General features: G+C 40.1%; 1 protein-coding gene across 1 annotated transcript in view; it reads left to right on the top strand.

Annotated features, from left to right (window-relative positions):
• The window catches only part of CNTNAP2 (contactin associated protein 2), a 1,181,910-nt gene that overhangs the window by 812,066 nt on the left and 350,796 nt on the right, over positions 1 to 19,048 (top strand). The window contains 1 exon segment of the mRNA XM_033052691.1: positions 6,456 to 6,575. Coding sequence (XP_032908582.1) covers positions 6,456 to 6,575 — 120 coding nt within the window.

Genomic DNA, 19,048 nt, shown 5'->3' with positions numbered 1-19,048 from the left:
TTTTTAAAAGGGGTCTTCGGCAGTATGTAGAAAGCAAACCAGGTGTTTCATTATCTTTTGGCCTTTTACATTAAGATCATTGTGTAATAAGTAAAAATGACAAGAAAAAAATCCCAAAACAGAGGCCTTGATTACCTTAGAACCTTCTCTGTGCAGGAGCAGATTGTGTTAGATCTTTTTAATATTTTGGAGCTCTTTTCCAGATGAGTGTGCATACACTAAGTAGAAGTGTATTCAAATAGCTCCAAGAATTTTAGATACATATGCAATTCTCTATCAGAATGGTGATGGTTTCTTCCTTAGCTCTCATTACCTCCTTCTGTCAGTGTTTGACTAATGACGTTTTTCAGATGGTGGTAGTGGGTGATTGTCCTTGGGTTTTGATTTGTGGTTAATTTTTTCTTCAGCTGTCACAGGTGAAGGGGGTTGTGATCTTCTGTAAACTAGCAGCCTAAAAAAGTGGAGAGGGCAAAGGAATGTTCAACAGAAGTTTCCAACCACATTTTATTTTCCAATAGCAAATAAGCAATGGCACCCCTAACATTTGGGAACCTGGTAAAAGATACATAAGAAAATATTTCATCTCAAAGTCATATCTGAAATGGTTATTTTTCACAGTTTGAGATATAAAAGTACAGTAATTTCACGAATACAAGCCGCAGCAATTTGACAAAAATTTTGGTGGAAACCCGGAAGTGCGGCTAATAGTCGGGGGCGGCTAATATGTGAATAATTTTCTGACATTTACAACCCCAGACGTGCCAGCCAGGGCGCCGAGCCAAGCACCTGCCAGTAAAAACCGGCATTCCGCTATTGTTACAGTGTTACTGTGTTGCCCTGGCTCCCTGCAGGCAGCATGGGGGGCGGGGAGAGAGGTGGGAGAGCTCTCTTCTTCCCTCCTCTGCCGCAGCCCAGGGGAGGATGGGGGGGGGGGGGGGGGGGCGCACCGCCATTGCCGCGGCTCAGGGAGATGACGGAGGTCCTGCGCCGTCATTGCCGCAGCCCGGGGAGGAGGGGGGCGGCCGCGCCGCCATTGCCGCGGCCTGGGGAGCCGACGGGAGCCCTGCGCCGCCATTGCCGCGGCTCAGGGAGGACGGGGGGGGGGCGCCGCCATTGCCACGGCTCCGGGAGCCAACGGGGCGGGGGAAGGTCGCCATTGCCGCGGCTCCGGGAGCCGACATGGGGGGGGGCGCCGCCATTGCCGTGGCTCGGGGAGCCGACGGGAGCCCCGCGCAGCCATTGCTGTTGCCCGGGGAGGCAGGTGGAAGCACGCGCCGCCATTGCCGCGTCTCGGGGAGCCGACAGGAGCCCCGTGCAGCCATTGCTGTGGCCCGGGGAGGAGGCGGGGTGCTTTGTCCGCGCCCACCGCTGACACCATGGGCGCGGGAAAGCTCCATCCCCGCCCGCGGCCGCTGCCGTAGGAGCGGGGGAAGCTCCGTCCCTGCCTGCCACCGCGGGGCAGCGCCGACCCGGGGTGACCGAGCCCAGTGGCAGCGGCGGATGGCCCCGAGCCCAGTGGCAGCGGCGGCCGGCCCCGAGCGGCAGCACCGGGCTGGGCCACCTGGCCCCGTCAGCGGCCCCTAGCGGGCCGAGCCTGCACAGCCTTAGCTCAGTCAGTAAACCCCGCCCTCGCTGCGAACGACAGAGCGGCTTATACTCAGGTGCGGTTTATTTATGGACAAAAACCGAAATATTTGCCAACACCCAGAGATGCGGCTTATACTCAGTGCGGCTTGTATTCGTGAATTTACTGTAAATACTTTTTCACACTTACTTTTGTCTGACTTTAACTGTACATATGCTTATTTTGAGTTAACTATAACTGGAGAATGAATTTTAAAATTTACTTTACTTTTCCTTTTCTTGGACATTATAAGGTTGAGTTCCAAACTACAGAATTTGTATATCCAGACTTGAAAACACTGGCAGACATAAGGTTTAGTTCCGACCATTACAGACATTGTCCTACAGAACAGCAAGAACATTGAAGTAGTATTGCATCATTTTGGCTTTTTGTGGAGCTTTTTCAAAACTTTTTAATATACTTGAGGTAGTACAGCAACCCAGTGACTATGTGTATTCCTTCAGAATACAGAAGGGTATTTTTCTCTCATATATATCTTGCTTTGACTATGATGAAATATCTAGTTCTTTTAACTTATCTTAAAATAATTGTAAGACATCATTTCACCATCATATAGCATTGCAATGAGTAAATTATGAGTATAGGTTTAATGTGGATGTGCACAGGGAGAAAATTCTGATGACAGAACAGGAATTTACAGTGTGTATGTATTGATGTATAAAAATTTATTTTTTAAACATTTTCCATTTTCCAGTTATCTTCTGTATATATGCTATAATAAAGCAACAACATATTTTATTATTTTAAAATAGATTTCAGGTATGCCATTTCAGTGTGCAACTATTCCTTGAGTAAGCGTGGAGGTTTTTCCCCCTTCATTGTATGTTTGTGCTTTCAGAGCTAAAGAGTTGAAAGAGTTGAAAAGCTTGAGTTACATAAACCCAAGCACCCAAGCACCTCACGGTCTATTTAACTTTCAGTATTTTTCCAATTTGAAAGTGCTGGAGAGACATAGCTGGACTTTTTGGATCTGATGCATTGCCTGGTTTTGTCACTTTTGCTGTCATTTAATTCCATCCATTTTTCTGTAGCTACACGTTTGCTATGTTCCTGTAAAGCTGAGATTTACTCCTATATTAGCAGGTTTTTAAAGGAGTTTATTCCCTGAATCAACCACATTCAGTGACAGAAACAAAACATATTGCAACGCATTCATTGAGCCACATAGTGCAGACTGTCATGCTAGGTGATCTATTTATAATGAGCTTGCACTTATAAAAGGAGGCTATTTGTCAGCCCTAAAATTAAAGGTGCCTTTTTGCACAGTGATGGAAAAACTGTAGTTCACCAAGGTGCTAATGAAATTTTATGGGAACATCATATAGGGCCACAGAGTTTCTAAATCCTTTTTGTCATTCAGCTATTCTGCTTTTTTGAGATAGCCAACAGCTGTGCCACCTGTGCAGAATAACTATCCCTTGATCTTTACACAAGTCAGAAAGTAAAACAGGAGTGAGAACATCTGTTTCACACAATCACTTATGAGCCACTGAAATCTAAGAGAAAATGATTCTTTCTAACTTTTGACTAACAGTCTTGAGCTAGAAAAAAACTATTATGTTAAGTCTTTTTTGAACTATTTTCTTTTCCTCTAATGTTTAAAATAGAGGATCCTAAAAACAGAGAAATGAGTGTTGACTTCCCCATCCATCACCACATCCCCTTTGGTGTTCATAACCCATAAGTAAAGGCAGCAATGAAAATGCTCTTAAAGTCTGTGCAGCTTCAAGGGTTGTTGTTAGTGTTTATTTCACTCTAGACTGTTCTTTCTCCCTTAGCCTACTTACCTAATCAAGCTTTTCTAAGAAAATATACTTTTTCCCCTCAAGCCATGTTCATTCAAATCCACTGTTGTGAATGTTAGCTTAGTTAATGGTGAACTTCAAAACGCATTTGTAGTTGCATTTGTTAGCTAATTAAAATGACTGGATTTTCTGCCTAGACCAAGAACCTTAGAGAAGCTTGATGCTTCACACCAAAAGATATAGTGAAATTTATATGGGGTTGGTTTTTTGGGGTTTTTTTGTTTGTTTGTTTGGTTTTTTTTTTTCCTTTTGTTCTAAAACTTTTCATCTTCGTGTTGGAACACAGAAAACCCTTTCAAATTGATTTGGTGGTCTCTGATCTGTATTATTCAGGAGATTAAACTTTTAAAAGGCTATTGCATTTTTTGGTTAGAAGGCTATTCATTCTTTTTTTGTGCATACTTTTTTCCTAACTCTTAAGAACTTGGATCACTGTTCTGACCAGGTTTTCACCTCTTGCAGCTTGTAGACCATTTTTGATGCAATATGGAAGCATTTAAAGAGTGAAGAAGCTGTTTGCAGGGATTTTCCCCCCCCCTATTCTCCTTGGAAAGAATATAAGTGGCCTTTGAAAAACTATAATGACATGACAACTGGATTTATTATGCTAGAAAAAGCTTATCCAGACATCAGGGTGCATGTGAGTTTTGCATTTAACTTGGAAGATTTTGAAGTTTAATACTGTTCTGAAGTCTCTTATGACTACGTATGTTGTATATTTGAACCAGGTACCAAAAAAGCAAATATACATTTTTGGCATTTCACTTCTACTGGCTTGGAAAGCAAAAATCTATTGCCCTTGTGTCCTCAGTTCTTCCACTTTTTTTGTTTATTTTTCTTTCCTATTTCCCTTAGTGGAATCAGTGCTATAAGTTGAATTTGTTTAGAATATCCTATTCTTTTGCCTTCATTGAAAGAGCGATCTTAGTTTCTATCATTTAATGTTCAAAATAATGTTGAAGTTTAACAATGCAAACTTACTAAAAAGCAGGCTTTTCTGTGCTATAAACCTAATACCTATGTACCACTTTCTATTTCTCCCATTCCCGAGGAACAGAAGAAAGAATGGTGCTACACTTATATCCCTTAATTTTTTATTAAAACATTTGACTTCCGTATAACACTCTTTAATTCTGTTTTCTGAGTTGTAGCAGTATTTCTGTACAAAAATTAGCCTGCATTCTCAAAAGCAGAAAATTTGTATAAAATTGTCATATGGCCTCACATAAAGGTCTAATTACTACAGAGACAAAGCTCCCCTGGTTTTCTGAAAGAGTTTAAAAATAAAACCACAAGACTTGATTAAGATCATAAACAATATTTCTTATCTTATTGACATGACCTGGAGTGCATCCATTAAAATTTGCTAGTCGGTATCACAACAATTATACATTGACAGAGTTAGTATTTTATGATTGGGGTTTTTTTTAGATAGTGTGTAGAGAGTGGGGAAATACTTCTGAACAAAATAGGTGATGAATTCCTTATGAATTCTGCATGAAGTGCCTGAAAACAGTCATTGAGTCTCCTTGATAATGGAAGCATATGTTGACCTTTGTTGGTGGAGAAAGGGGAAATGGCTTAGAATGTTTTAAAATTTAATTAAAGTGTCATCTACTTGTATAAAATTTACTTTATGTCCTCTAATGAGCACATAAAACTTTCCAGGAAATTCCTTCTCTTATAGCATCACAAGGAAATTGTAGATAAATAAAAGCCTTTAGCCTTGCATTCATGCCACATCAACATTTGATATTTTTTTAAACTGCATTTTCCTTCCCGTGTCTTGATATGTGATTAGACGGCTTTAAATGTGTGTGTGTGATCAGTCACTCATCATCATCAGCGTCCAGCAAAGCAGCTTGTCCTTATGGATATTTGAAATAAAGTCAGTCCTAGCAAAGAGATTGCTTGCAAGAATTGCCAACAAATTACATGAATTTTTAGAGTGGATCTGAAGTCTGGTTAAACAAACATTTCATTTCTTTCAGGAGCTGATTGATTGGTTCCAAACAAAAAAGCTGTGCCATTTGGTCCTTAAAAACAAACAGCATCACACATTCCTTTTTAAAGAATTGTACAGGAAAGTACTTATGTAATCCACCATTTTTATACTTATATATATACACAACAATTTCTATAAAGTATCAGTTTTACTTTTTCTTAGCATAAAATTATTTATTCATATTTAATGCACACAATTTTGTAGAAATTCTACATTGCTACAAAAATATGGGAATTGCTAGAAAAGATTCTACCGGCCATGCTTATAATTATGTCTGAACTATTCATCATAACCCAATTTGACAAACAATTTTATGACTTGAAATAGAAAACAATATTCAAGGAAAAATTGAAACAAACCTGTGTGACAAATCAATTAAAGTTGATCGTGACATTTCAGACCTTGCTGGGCCAGAGAATTAGTTCTGTATGTATGTAATAGAGTAATTGCATAGCTTTAACTGCATAGCTGTGTAGAGACAGGTATTGAAGGTAGGGAGAAATTTTACAGTTTTGAAAGTCAGTATTATTCTGAGTTGTAGTAAAATGAACAATTACAAAATTTACCGAGAGAAAAGTCATAAGCTCTTTTAATATATCTTGAAGAAAAGCTTAAGGGTAAAAGTATGTTTAAAAGTATGTTGTATCAATAGAAGTAATAGAAACATAAACAAGAATATAAACAACATTATGAACTGTATTGTGAAACAGTAAATATACTCTGGGAAAAGTGTTATTTTTCCTCTCTCTCCCCAAGCTGTTAGAATTTTCTTCCTATTCTGACTTCTCCTCACATTACAAAAGCAGAAATTTTGTGCTGCAAGATTTAATCACTTCTGTAATTTTGGAAAGATGCTTTTTTTTTCTGTGAACCTCAGTGATATTGCTTTAATATCAAAGGTATGATTCTTTGTATATAAATAGGATCCATTAATTGTCCTAAGATTTTTTTTCCTCCCAAGTTATAACTATTGTTATTGTTCTGTTTTATTTTGTTTCAGCTATTTATGAACTGTCTTGTGAAGCATACAAACACCTGGGCAAAACTTCAAACTACTACTGGATAGATCCAGATGGCAGTGGGACACTGGGACCTTTGAAAGTTTACTGCAACATGACAGGTAACTGCATTGTATTTACTAATTAAGTTGAATGAAGGGGAGATTTTGTTTTTGGGGTATTTTAAAATTTAGTTAGGAGAAAAAGGCTGTTCATATTTCATATTCTTGTTAAAAGAAAAAAAATACTAAGAGCTTTTCATCAGGGATCGTCAAATATGCAGTCACTATTCAGGATAGACTGAGCAAGGCAATAGTTAAGCCATTTAGTAAGTTTTTTGAATTGCACCTATTAGTCTTAATAGGTATCTGTATCCTTAGTGTTGCATCATTTAAAAAGTTTTTAAAGATGCACAAAGAAGTCGATAGATATAGATATTTACCAAAACTGCTGTATATCAACCTAGTGGAGTTCAGTAGTATCTGTTGTTCATAGGGCATTGTAGAAGGCAGCATACCACCACAGGCAGGGAATAGAAATTAATTACAAAAGAAGCAAAACATTTGAGTTTTGTTTATTGTCTGTTTTGTCTTTAAAACTAGGTATGTCCTTCTAACACCAGTTAAATGCTGGAGATAATATTTATAACTACATTAATTTACTTTGATTTTGTTGCATGCTTTTATTGTTTCATGCTTTTAAGACTAGTTTTGTATTCTTACCAAAAGTATCCAATATTAGTCATCTGTGTTGCCATAATGAGGCAGGAAAATATGATAGTGAAAAATGGCAATTTTCTGCACTGAGAATATATTATTTCTTTTTTCTGTTAATGCATAGCAGTTGTCTCAGCACTTTTTCTGATATGAAATACTGGGTAGCTGATAAGGTAAACACATACTCTGACTTTCCCCAAATGTCTGCATAACGAGTTTGAATTTCATTCTGTTTGCCTTGGAAATCTGGCGTATGCCTGAGTCCTCAGACTCCATCAGCAGCAGGATTTCCTCTGACTTTTTAGAGATCATAGATGCTGAAGCTCCTACAACTATTCTGGAACCAGAAACCTGGATATGTCTGGGGCTGTGGGATGAGTTGTATCCAACTGGAATGGGAGAGATGGGGAGGGATCATGGCACATGCAGCAAACTCCAGATCAAGTGCTCATGGGTAGACAGCCTGTTGGAGAACAGGGCAATGTACCACTATTCCGTGTTACCATTAATGTCTGCATTTGTATGATGAATGCACACCTAGAAAGGAGCCTAATCTAAGATCTAGAAGTGCTGTAAATCCTATTCGAGCTGGAGTGACAGGCCAAACCCTCTGTCCTGAGACCCAAGTGTAAAGCCACTCTTTCAGATCCTGATCCATTTAGAGCTTTTTAAATCATAACTAGCACCTTGAACAGCATCAGTAACTAATCAGGCAGTCACTGCAGGAAACAAGGCCAAGAATGCTGTCATTTAAATGATTTCTGCTATTCAGAACTGCCTTGTTCAGTGCTTACTATAGGTTTTGGTTACACTTCAAGTGTAAATTTGTAAATTAAAAATAAGTACACTGCCCTAGTGGGGTTAGGCACAGAAAAGTACACTCATCCAGTACTGCAGCATTGCTCATTTGTGTTAAATGCAAAATACAACAGAAGGTCCTAGTAGCTTCTTCAACACTGAGAGGGAAAAAAGGAAAAGTAAAAGTAATAATTTAATTTTACGAACGTTTCTCGTCTACAAAACAATTTCAGAATATATAAATGTGACCTTTTCCTAACCAATGCATGGAGATCGTGAACATTAGGATACATTATTTCATTCACTTGGAAAAATGCAGTTTTCTGTTTTAACTGGATTGCTCTCATCAGCAGCTCTTTGCTACAAGAAAAAGGCAATTTGCAGTAATAACATGTTGCAGTTTTAAAAATAAAAACCTAAACCAACTATTTCTTCATTACATGCAAATGACTGCAAGAGATATGTGAAAATTGATGGAAAGTAATTTTAATCTGTGCTTCTAAAACTGACAGTTGTTCCCAGCTGAGTAAAGCTCATCACCTGTGTACATACTGTGTAGTGCCTATACATTGTAGCTGTCACAGTTTTTATTTTCTTTTGATTAATGGTCATCTGAGGCCCTAAGATCGGAGGGTAAAGAGCTGAAATTTTAGTACAACACCCTAAATCTTTTTCCGTATCTATATAGGGTATTAGCAGCAGCATGCATACTAGAGTAGGGAAGATTACTTGAATACTTTGCTTTATCAGTAACACAGTTCTGTAGAACTCTGTAGCAATGATACATATCTTGTCATTTAACAAAAAGCACTAAAGCATGAGAGAATCAGAGCAGAATTCTCAAAAAATTTTAGTATCCAGCTTGTGCAGGTCTGTGGTATTGCTAGAACTACATTTGAAAAATACTTAAATTAGCTAAATTACAATTAATTTTTTTTGGTGAACATAAAACTAAGTAACATACAAATTTAGCTATACTGATGGGTCAGTGGGGTATACTAAATGAAAAAAAAAATATGGCAAGGTAGGTTTCTTAACTATATTTTTCTGTCTAGTCTTGAGAGGCAAATCTGAATGTTCCTATTCTTCCACTATGGCAAACAAATATCTCCATATTAAATTACAGTAAATTCACGAATACAAGCCGCACGGAATATAAGCCGCACTGCTGGTGTGTTGGCAACATTGTTGCCTTTGTTAATAGATAAGCCGCACCCGGAATATTAGCCGCACTTTAGTTTGCAGCGAACTTTCACAAAGTCGTCATTTAGTAACACAATTGCGGGATTGCCGGGGCTTACTGGCTTACTGCCGACCTCGGAAACATTGTTTCCAAGTGAAAAAAGACACACCCTTTATTTACAAGCCGAAAAAGACAGGAACAATAGTGTGGTCATTTTGCGAGCATTCCCAATGGATCCGTGTTGCCTTTAAACAGCCACTTAGCCACGCAGGCAGGCAGCTGAGCTCCGAGGGGAGCCACATCTCCGTGCTGGCACAGGAGTGGCCGTTGTAGCCCTCGCAGCCCATGGGGGGAGCGGCCGTTGTAGCCCTTGCAGCCCACGGGGGGAAGGGGCCGTTGTAGCCCTCGCAGCCCGTGGGGGGAAGCGGCCGTTGTAGCCCTTGCAGCCGGGCGGGGGGAGCGGCCGTTGTAGCCCTCGCAACCGGGCGGGGGGAGCGGCTGTTGTAGCCCTCGCAGCCAGGCGGGGGGAGCGGCCGTTGTAGCCCTCGCAGCCCGCGGGGGGAGGGGCCGTTGTAGCCCCCGCAGCCGGGCGGGGGGAAGCGGCCGTTGTAGCCCTCGCAGCCCACGGGGGAAGGGGCCGTTGTAGCCCTCGCAGCCGGGCAGGGGGAGCGGCCGTTGTAGCCCTCGCAGCCGGGCGGGGGGAGCGGCCGTTGTAGCCCTCGCAGCCCACGGGGGGAGCGGCCGTTGTAGCCCTCGCAGCCCACGGGGGGAGCGGCCGTTGTAGCCCTCGCAGCCCGCGGGGGGAGCGGCCGTTGTAGCCCTCGCAGCCGGACGGGGGGAGCGGCCGTTGTAGCCCTCGCAGCCCACGGGGGAAGGGGCCGTTGTAGCCCTCGCAGCCGGGCAGGGGGAGCGGCCGTTGTAGCCCTCGCAGCCGGGCGGGGGGAGCGGCCGTTGTAGCCCTCGCAGCCCACGGGGGAAGCGGCCGTTGTAGCCCTCGCAGCCGGGCGGGGGGAGCGGCCGTTGTAGCCCTCGCAGCCCACGGGGGGAGCGGCCGTTGTAGTCCTCACAGCCCGCAGGGGGGAGCGGCCGTTGTAGCCCTCTCAGCCCCGTGGCCGAGCAGCCATTGTAGCCCTCGCAGCCCGCGGGGGGAGCGGCCGTTGTAGCCCTCGCAGCCGGGCGGGGGGAGCGGCCGTTGTAGCCCTCGCAGCCCACGGGGGAAGGGGCCGTTGTAGCCCTCGCAGCCGGGCAGGGGGAGCGGCCGTTGTAGCCCTCGCAGCCGGGCGGGGGGAGCGGCCGTTGTAGCCCTCGCAGCCCACGGGGGAAGCGGCCGTTGTAGCCCTCGCAGCCGGGCGGGGGGAGCGGCCGTTGTAGCCCTCGCAGCCCACGGGGGGAGCGGCCGTTGTAGCCCTCACAGCCCGCAGGGGGGAGCGGCCGTTGTAGCCCTCTCAGCCCCGTGGCCGAGCAGCCGTTGTAGCCCTCGCAGCCCGCGGGGGGAGCGGCCGTTGTAGCCCTCTCCCTGCGAGCCGAGTGGTCGTTCTACCCCTCTCCCTGAGGGGAGAGAGGCTCCCCCAGCCCTCTCCCTGCGAGCCCAGCCAGCCCCGTAGCCGCACAAGACTGAAAACACTTTAAAAAGTACAGAGAAATATCACACACTTTTATCGAACTGCCGAGGTAACTCACCCCGATAACAACCCCCGCCCCTCAGTAACGCCACCATCCACAGGCAGACAATAAGCTGTTCTCTGATTGGTTCATCGTCAGAACAACGGGAAACCATGGATTTCAGACTGTTTTGGCTCGGGACTGGACCAGCATGATACTAGGTAAGGGCAGATATCACATTTTTGTCCATAGATTAGCCGCACCGGAATATTGGCCGCATTTCCGGGTTTCCACCAAAATTTTAGTCTTCTTGCTGCGGCTTGTATTCGTGAAATTACTGTACTACTCAAGATACTAATGCGCATTAAATTCACCTTTTTTCGTTGAGTTGAAGCTAGCAAGCAGAGAACATTTTAATGACTGAAAATGTGAAGTTCAACTTGCTAGTTCCATTCCTTGAGAAAGCAAGTCCACAAAGTTGGCAAAGTTAATATCAAAACAAAGTGGCTTACTTTCACAATTAATGTGCTATAGTTTTACTGGAGCAAAATGTTGGATAGGGAGCTTCATTCTGACTTGACTGTAAGCCTTCTGGGGCAAGGACAATATCCTGAAAAGCCACTGAAATTATTTGTTGAGAAATTTTGTCTTTAGCCCTTTAATATACTATATCACAAATATTGATCACAAAATTCATCACAATATTTGTCCTGAAGTCTTTATGCCTCCATGATACAGCTTTTATCTCATTTCAGGATCCAAATAGCTGCAAGCATAATGGCTCCATTTGAGGTACTTAACCTACCTCCTTTCTGGTACAATTCGTTTGCCTCAACTGCTCATCTTCAAACAGTTTGAAGAATCATTGTGACTATTCATAGCCTGCCTCATTAAGGTCAAATGTATGAGGTGACTTCTCTGCCCACTGTCCTCCTTCCCTTCTCTCTTCATTTTTTTTAACAGAAGTGGCACATATAATAATTACTGCAATAAGTTTGTGAGAAGACATTAAACAACCAAAACTGTTGTATCCTGTGACTTTTCTCTCTTCTCTCTGTAAATAGTGGGTCAATTGAATGCTTTATACTATGACATATGTAGAAACACATGGCCATCACTACATCCTAAAGAAAAGTGCCCTAGAAACGGTAAATGTTTGATTCTATTGCTGGTAACCATATAGTCAGTTCTCTCAGATGAGAATTCTTAACTGAGAACTGTATTACTGAACGTCCAAGGTACCAGAACTTTTATTCATGCATATATATATGTATATATATATATGTATATAAAAAGTATATGTGAAACAAAATGTAGAGCAATTTAATTCAATAAAGTAAAGATTTAGGGAAGAAGTTAATGTTTTTAGTTGTTAACTAGAATAGAATGAACTGATACATATTTAAATGCAAGAAACAAAATTTTGTCATTAGGCAATGCTAAGTTGTTTAATGACAATTATAGAGACCTTACCTACTGTAATCTCATTGCATAAAGCTTTCAATAATAATATTTGAGTCCCTTGCCTAAAAATGGTTTAATTGTCTCAATTCTTACATATTAAATGAAGATTCTATTTCTAACAGCATCTCATACACTTTTCTTTCCATTGTACAGAGTTTTTGGGAGGCCTTTTTAATAGTCTGTCAGTCATTTTTGCAAGTTAAAATTATATTTGAGAGGTAAAAAGAGGAACAAATATTTGAAATTAACTGGGGCTATTGTTGCAGGGTATCCAAGCCTGTTTCCTTACAGATTAAACAAACATAGGAAAAAAAGAAAAAGAAAGGGGAAAAGTATCAAGGCATTTAGGACACTCTTTTTGGTTATTTTGACTTACCAAGCTAGACTCTCTGTTAAAAAAAAAAAAAAAAAAAAAAAAGGAGAAAAAGTACTGAGAAAGAAGAAAATAGTCTTGAAGCATCAAGGCATCATGTCTAGAGCAGCATCTCTGATAACAGATTTTTTTCCTAAGATGAATTCATCTTCCAAGCATCAGAGTAAAATAATAGACCCATGAGAAACCTGGAAACAGAACAGACTATGTTTACATCTTTGCCTACCAAGTTGGCTGAAGTATCCTGCATCCTGCTGAAGCATCCTGCTTTAGTTCATTGATTATATTTTTCATCTACTCTTATTTACAAGGCATGTCTTTTTTATTCTAGGTTTCATTGGCACATGTTTTCATTTGTAATCAGCTTTTCTCATTGTTACTATTTTAAATTTATGTCAAGTTTGGCTTTCTTGCTTGTTGTGGTTCTTTAATGTAGCTCAACAAATTTGATCAGTGTGTTTTTCCCCCATGTTGTGGAAAGCGGTACTGACTTGCTACAAAAGTGATGATGGTTGTTTTTCCATCTGGATACAACTTTCCACTCAGCCTCAATCAGTTCATGGACTGTAATTATTAGCCTTTATCTGGACTCATCTTGATTAGATGCAGCTTGCTGTTTGGCATCCTTGTGAAATAAATCAGGATGTTTTCCTGTTTGGTTTGTTGGGTGTCCCTCAGGTTGTCACTAAAAAGTGATGTTGTTAGGCACCCCTGTGCTTGGCAATTTTGAAGTTTGACTGGTTAAAGCCACTATCTAGATGGCAAGGAATGAGTGAGAGCAGTCTGTTACTGTGTTCTGTGATAGCATGTCAAGTTTGTCATATTGTCAGGCTTTTAAGGATGGAAGAGGATAGGACTACAGCCTGGTATTAAGGGCCATGAGATTGTGATGGGGGTTTTTATTTATCTTTTATAATGTTCATGACTTAAGCATATACTAACATAGAAACAACCTTCACACAGAGATGATAATCTCAGGTCTCATCATAATATAAAAGCACAGAATTTGGAGAGGGTGGGGAAAAAAGACTGTGAATCAACACCTGGTGACTTCATTAAGCAAAAATGTGTAATAATGAAAATGTGATGTCATGACTTTAGGGTTTGGGTAAATCATGTTGAATTTACATTATTCTAAATAATGTTGGAATATTTTCTGCAGTCACCCTTGCATGTGTAGAAAGTGAAAAGCTACCCCAGTTTACATCTGCAGAGAAAACATCTAAACCATAAAACGAAAAAATATGATGTGATGTTTGCCTCCAGGACAAAGTTCTTGATGTGCTCTGTTTCAGCAGAGAGCAAGCTTTATCACTGACACTCAAGCTGGCTTATTAAGTCACCAAGTAATAGAAATATTTTTTGCTGTCTGACTATCTTCCTCCAATTCTTTATCTTTTTTTCTGCCCCACTTCAAACTCTGAAGCATCATATAAGAACATATATGAATGAAAGTATGTCATGTCATCATCTTAATGCATTGCAGATGCTCATAGTCTAAGCAAACATCTATACATCAGGCATAAGATGACTAAATGTGTAATGACCTCAAAGCATGAGAACAAATCGGCTTTTGAGAATGACATAGCAGACTTAGTTGAAAATAAAACAGAATCTTTGCTTAGCTGAATTATTTGGTCTAGGAGAAGCAAAAAATCTTCACATTACCTGCAATCAGAAAATATTCCCCATTTGTTGGAAACCAAGCTCTCAGAAATTAGAATACAACAATCCTTTTTAGAATTCTGTGCATTGCAGGACCACACAAGTGTATATTTCAAGAAATATGTCCATAACTGGGGGAGTAGAAAAAAAGGGATAGCTGGAAATAAAATGATGATCAGTACCATCTACCTCAAACTGTTACCGTGAATGTTAGAAGCAAATAGTTAGCTCTTGATTCACTCCCACCACTTGCTCCCTACTGAGGATGTGAGGAACTTGGCACAAGTTGCTTCAGGCCAGTGATATGCTTTAGTTGTCGCTAGAAAATTGCTCCTGTAGAGATTATTATTGAAAGGCCAAACAAAACTTGTGTTTTCTGTAGAACTTTTATTATTGCTTTTGGTCAGAAAATTAAGGTCAACTTAAGGCTAGACAATTAAATTACCCCTGAAATAGTGGGAGTTGGTGGTGGTTTGCAAATTTTATTTTACTGTGGTCATGATAATATTTTCTCTGAGTTTTTCTGTTGTTTGTGTGTAGGGGTAGGGACGATGTGAGATGTGTGTTTTTGCCTACTCCCTGTGTCATTGGGAAAGCTGCTCTATGCTTCTGTGGGCTTTGAGCCGTACTGCCTCAAAGTCCTGAAGGTGTGAGTCACTGAGTTAATGCGGGAGTTGTGGTATACAGAAATGTTTTCCCATATGTGGTTCTCCCTTACTGCTTCCTTGTCCTTAATCAACAGTGCAAAGAACATCTTCTCATCAAATCCTATTCAGGGCTTCTTTTTACTGACTACTACTACTGTCTTGTCTTGTTGACCATGGGACTAGGAACACCATTTACCAGTTAAGAGTTGTTGCTACTGATAATTTCTCTGAAACTGGAATCAATGTAACTAAATGTTCAAAGAGCAAATTAGTTAAAAGGAAATATCTAAAATCCTGTTCAGACCACAAATGGTGTATCAAGTTCACTTATTTCTGAAACAGATAGTCAAGTGATGAAAAAATTACTATTTCTAGGAGTGAAAAGAGATTCATTCTACTCTAGAATTTCCAACCAGCATTCAGGGTGCAGTGCTGCCACCCTAAGGTGTAATTTTCTAAAACAATTTTTCTAGAAGGGCAGGTAAGCTGTGTTGTCGCTATTGCTGTTAAAAATTCTCAGGCTTTCTTTTATTCTCTGAAAGACAAGTTTTAAAAAGAAATTACTTCGGCAATGAATAAGCTGCAGAAGACATCCATTTTGATCTGTACTTACGCATCTAGGGAATGTACTACTGATACAGTTTCCCCAGGCAGGCAGGAGATGTACAGAATGATTCTCCCCATGTCTCCCTCCCAGGACTTCCTAATAAGTGAATTAAGACAGATTAAGTAAGAATGTGAGTATGCAGTGATAAGAAGTTTTTGTGTGAAGGCTGTCTTTGAACACTCCTAAAAGACCTCAGGATTATTTACATGTTTGCATTTTAGCACTTTAAGTTAGTCTCAGTGCTTTTCTACAAAGGAGAATAAGTGCACAGTAACTATAATGTGAACCTACAGACAATATTTTTACTTATTTCAAGTATGGGCACTGAGTACTCATTTTAGGGCAGCGCCAGAAGTAAGCTGTAAACTCCCCTCCATCTCTTCCACACGATGGGAAAAAGACTGAAAGGGGGTAGCAATGAGAGCAAAAATGACTTGAATCTGATATCATTTGAACTGGCTTTTTTTTATTTTTAGGTTTTTTTTAGCTTCAAGGTCACAGAAAGTAGTACTTCCTCTGAAAATATGGTAGTCAATCAGAAAATGTTATGACGAGACTACTGAGATCCATTAAAACCAATGAGGAATTCTCCTAGAAGAATCAGATTTACTTGCAACCTATTGAGATTATTCCTTGCTCCACAGCAACAGAAAGTGAAGAACAGTTGGAATAAACAGGATACAACTTAAGAACAAACTAATGCTAGTATTCCATATGGTTTAGTGAGAAGAGTCCTGCCAACATGACCATAAGATGAGCTGTGAAACTTTGTACAGTGAGTAGGGAACATCCTCAGCCAGATAACTTCCAGGGAAAATTTTTAGATTTTGAATGGAAAGACGCAGTTGCAAACCAGGTCTCTTGTTCTTAAGAAAGCCTAAACTGATAGGTGTAAGGATCTCCTTCCATTTGTGTACTGGAAGCCAAGTGTTTCAATGTTAGGGGTCTGGGGTTTAATATGTTCAGCATTCAGATTATTAAGAGAATTAACATGCTTTCTATGCTTCCTGCTTTAGAGTTTTTTCTATCTGTTAGACCCAAGTTCTCCTTTTTCAGAAAGCCTGGAAATACTGGCTTTGTCTAGTATGTTTCAGGATATACTTCCCTGAGAGTTATTGGGGTAATAATCTTCCATTATCCTAGATGAAATTTATTAGATTAACCCTGCACACACTGAAGGATTCAATAGTAAGCAAGTTAGGAAAACTGGTGATTTATTATTACCTTCCTAAATTATTTTTGTGCGTTTTGCCAAAGCAGTACCCTAACCCTTGAAATTATATTCCTCCAAAGACAATAACTTTTTATCTTCACTTTGGGATGCACTTGTACATAACAAATAGGAATCACAGTAGATTTTTTTCAGACCAGTGTTTGCTGACTACAATGGAATAAATTTGTCAGTAATGATTAAAAAAATTAAATATGTTAAACAGCATGTCAGTAATAGTAGGAAAAAATACTGTCACAAAACAATTGGAAGTGGCAATGTTGTAAATTATTGTGTTGGATACCTAGGACCATCACTATTTGATTAGATTCCCTCTTTATTAGCAATAGCTTGGTGGACAAGAATTGGTGCTCTCACAGAGAACTTCCCTTAGAAGATCTAAGGGAACTAAACTGAATAGAAGCTGACTTAGCTCTCCAAAACCTGAGTGTGCATTATTTGTGGGTGTAGATCAGACATGTTTCTGTCAGACATGTTTGCTAGTTTTCGTAACTGCCACAAAACTAAGCTGGAATGGTCAATCCTTACTTGTGTTGTGCAGTGAGCATCTGATGAACAACTAGCTGAGCCAATTGGATGCTAACCAAAAAGTGTACTGAGACTGTTCAGGTGACTGACATCTCTGCTAGGCAGAGTAGAAACTACTGGGGCAGATTCATTTTTCTGGTCAAGGGTTATTAGCAAAAGGACTTACTTATGAACTTGCGTTGTGCACTGGCATGAATATTCATGGCTGGTCTATATCATTGCATAAACCAAATTACTCAGAAATTACAGATCTATGGGAAATAAAAACTACAAAAAAAGGCACTAACCTACTTAATTGATGTTGATATTCAGAGGGGCTGTCTGACATTTCTGGAGTCTTTACCACTTTGTCCTGGAGCTCTGAGTGGTTGTTTCACTTCTGCCTGACACTCTTGGCAAAGCTGTTGCAGATTTTTGCTACAATTGTCTTATGGATATAAAAACCGTATTACTTAAGGCCCAACTGTACTGCAAACCTATACTTTCAAATGCTTTACAAGGCTTTGTGGTATCTGCAGTGGAAATGAAGCACTGCAGATACCAGAGACCAGCAAACTTTTTTCGTTGCATCAGAGATGGAAGAGAATCAAGTTAGAGTAGCTCCTGTTTCAGCCTTCTTCCTAGGTAGAAGTAGCTAATCAACCTTACAGTTTTTGGGTGTATGTGAAATTCCAAAACTAGAGAATTTTTCAAGATTAAATTTTAGTATTTTTAAATCACATAATGTTTTTTGAAAGTGTAATGAAAACAGAGATAATTTCTCTTGAAATTACTTCCATTCCTCCCCTGTCCTTTTGTTTCCAGGCTAGGGAAATGTCTGCTATTAACTCAGTTGCTAACATTTGGTTGAAATACATTTTAAACTAGTGTTTTAATACCAACATCAATTTGAGTCTCTTCCTATTCCCTTTTAAACAATATTTTTTGCTTAATATGGTTTCTTAGTTATTTCTTCAGATTCATGAATGAGACTGCATGTGGAGCAATTGTCAGTACTATCTATGTACTTTTGAGCAAATAAAAAAAGTAAACTTGAATCCTGTCCCAGACCTGTGGATATCTTGAGGTAGTCAGTGCTCTCAAATGGTCTGTCCTTTTGTCTCTGAAAAAAATTTCAGAGTTTATTTACTGTTGTATTTCTTTTAGGTTCTTTTGGGGGTTTTTGTTTGCTTGTTCAGTTTTTAGAAAAGGCAATAGAAGGATATTTATCTTTCATTTATTTGCAACATATTCTTATGCTTGAGTGGATATCTGCCAAGTGACTGCAATAAAATAGATTTTGAAGAAAACGGGACTGTTCACTGCTTTTCCATATATTGCAAAGATTTTTACATTATTATGAAATTCTTAAAGTCTTTAATTTTTTGATATTTTACTTTTGTTGAATTTAGTGTTCATTGAATTTTGGCATTGATATTTTAATGCCAGATATTCTTATAGATGGCTTTGCTTTTGGGTTCCAATCTTTTTTCATGGGCTAAAAAATGCTACAAATGAAAGCTGGTTTTATATCTAAAAACTGAGATTAGTTTTGCTTCTTGAATTAATGAAGGAAGCGTTTTACTTTGTGATAAATTTCTTAGCTATCCAGTCCATGTTTACTAAAATTGTACTCACTAGGTAGATAATCAGAAGATTACATTATAGTGAAATTTCAACTGAAATGTTTGAGTTGCAACGTCAGATATTCTGAAACAGTTTTCTGGGTACTAGAAATTAGGGGAACCCACTGTAAGCAAATGTTTTACTGCTGAGTAAGGAACAGTGTCTGAATCTAGCAT

The sequence above is a fragment of the Catharus ustulatus genome, chromosome 1 (assembly GCF_009819885.2).
Source record: "Catharus ustulatus isolate bCatUst1 chromosome 1, bCatUst1.pri.v2, whole genome shotgun sequence".
Classification (NCBI taxonomy): domain Eukaryota; kingdom Metazoa; phylum Chordata; class Aves; order Passeriformes; family Turdidae; genus Catharus; species Catharus ustulatus.
The sequence above is the reverse complement of the archived record's forward strand: the minus strand, read 5'-3'. Positions and strand labels throughout refer to the sequence as shown.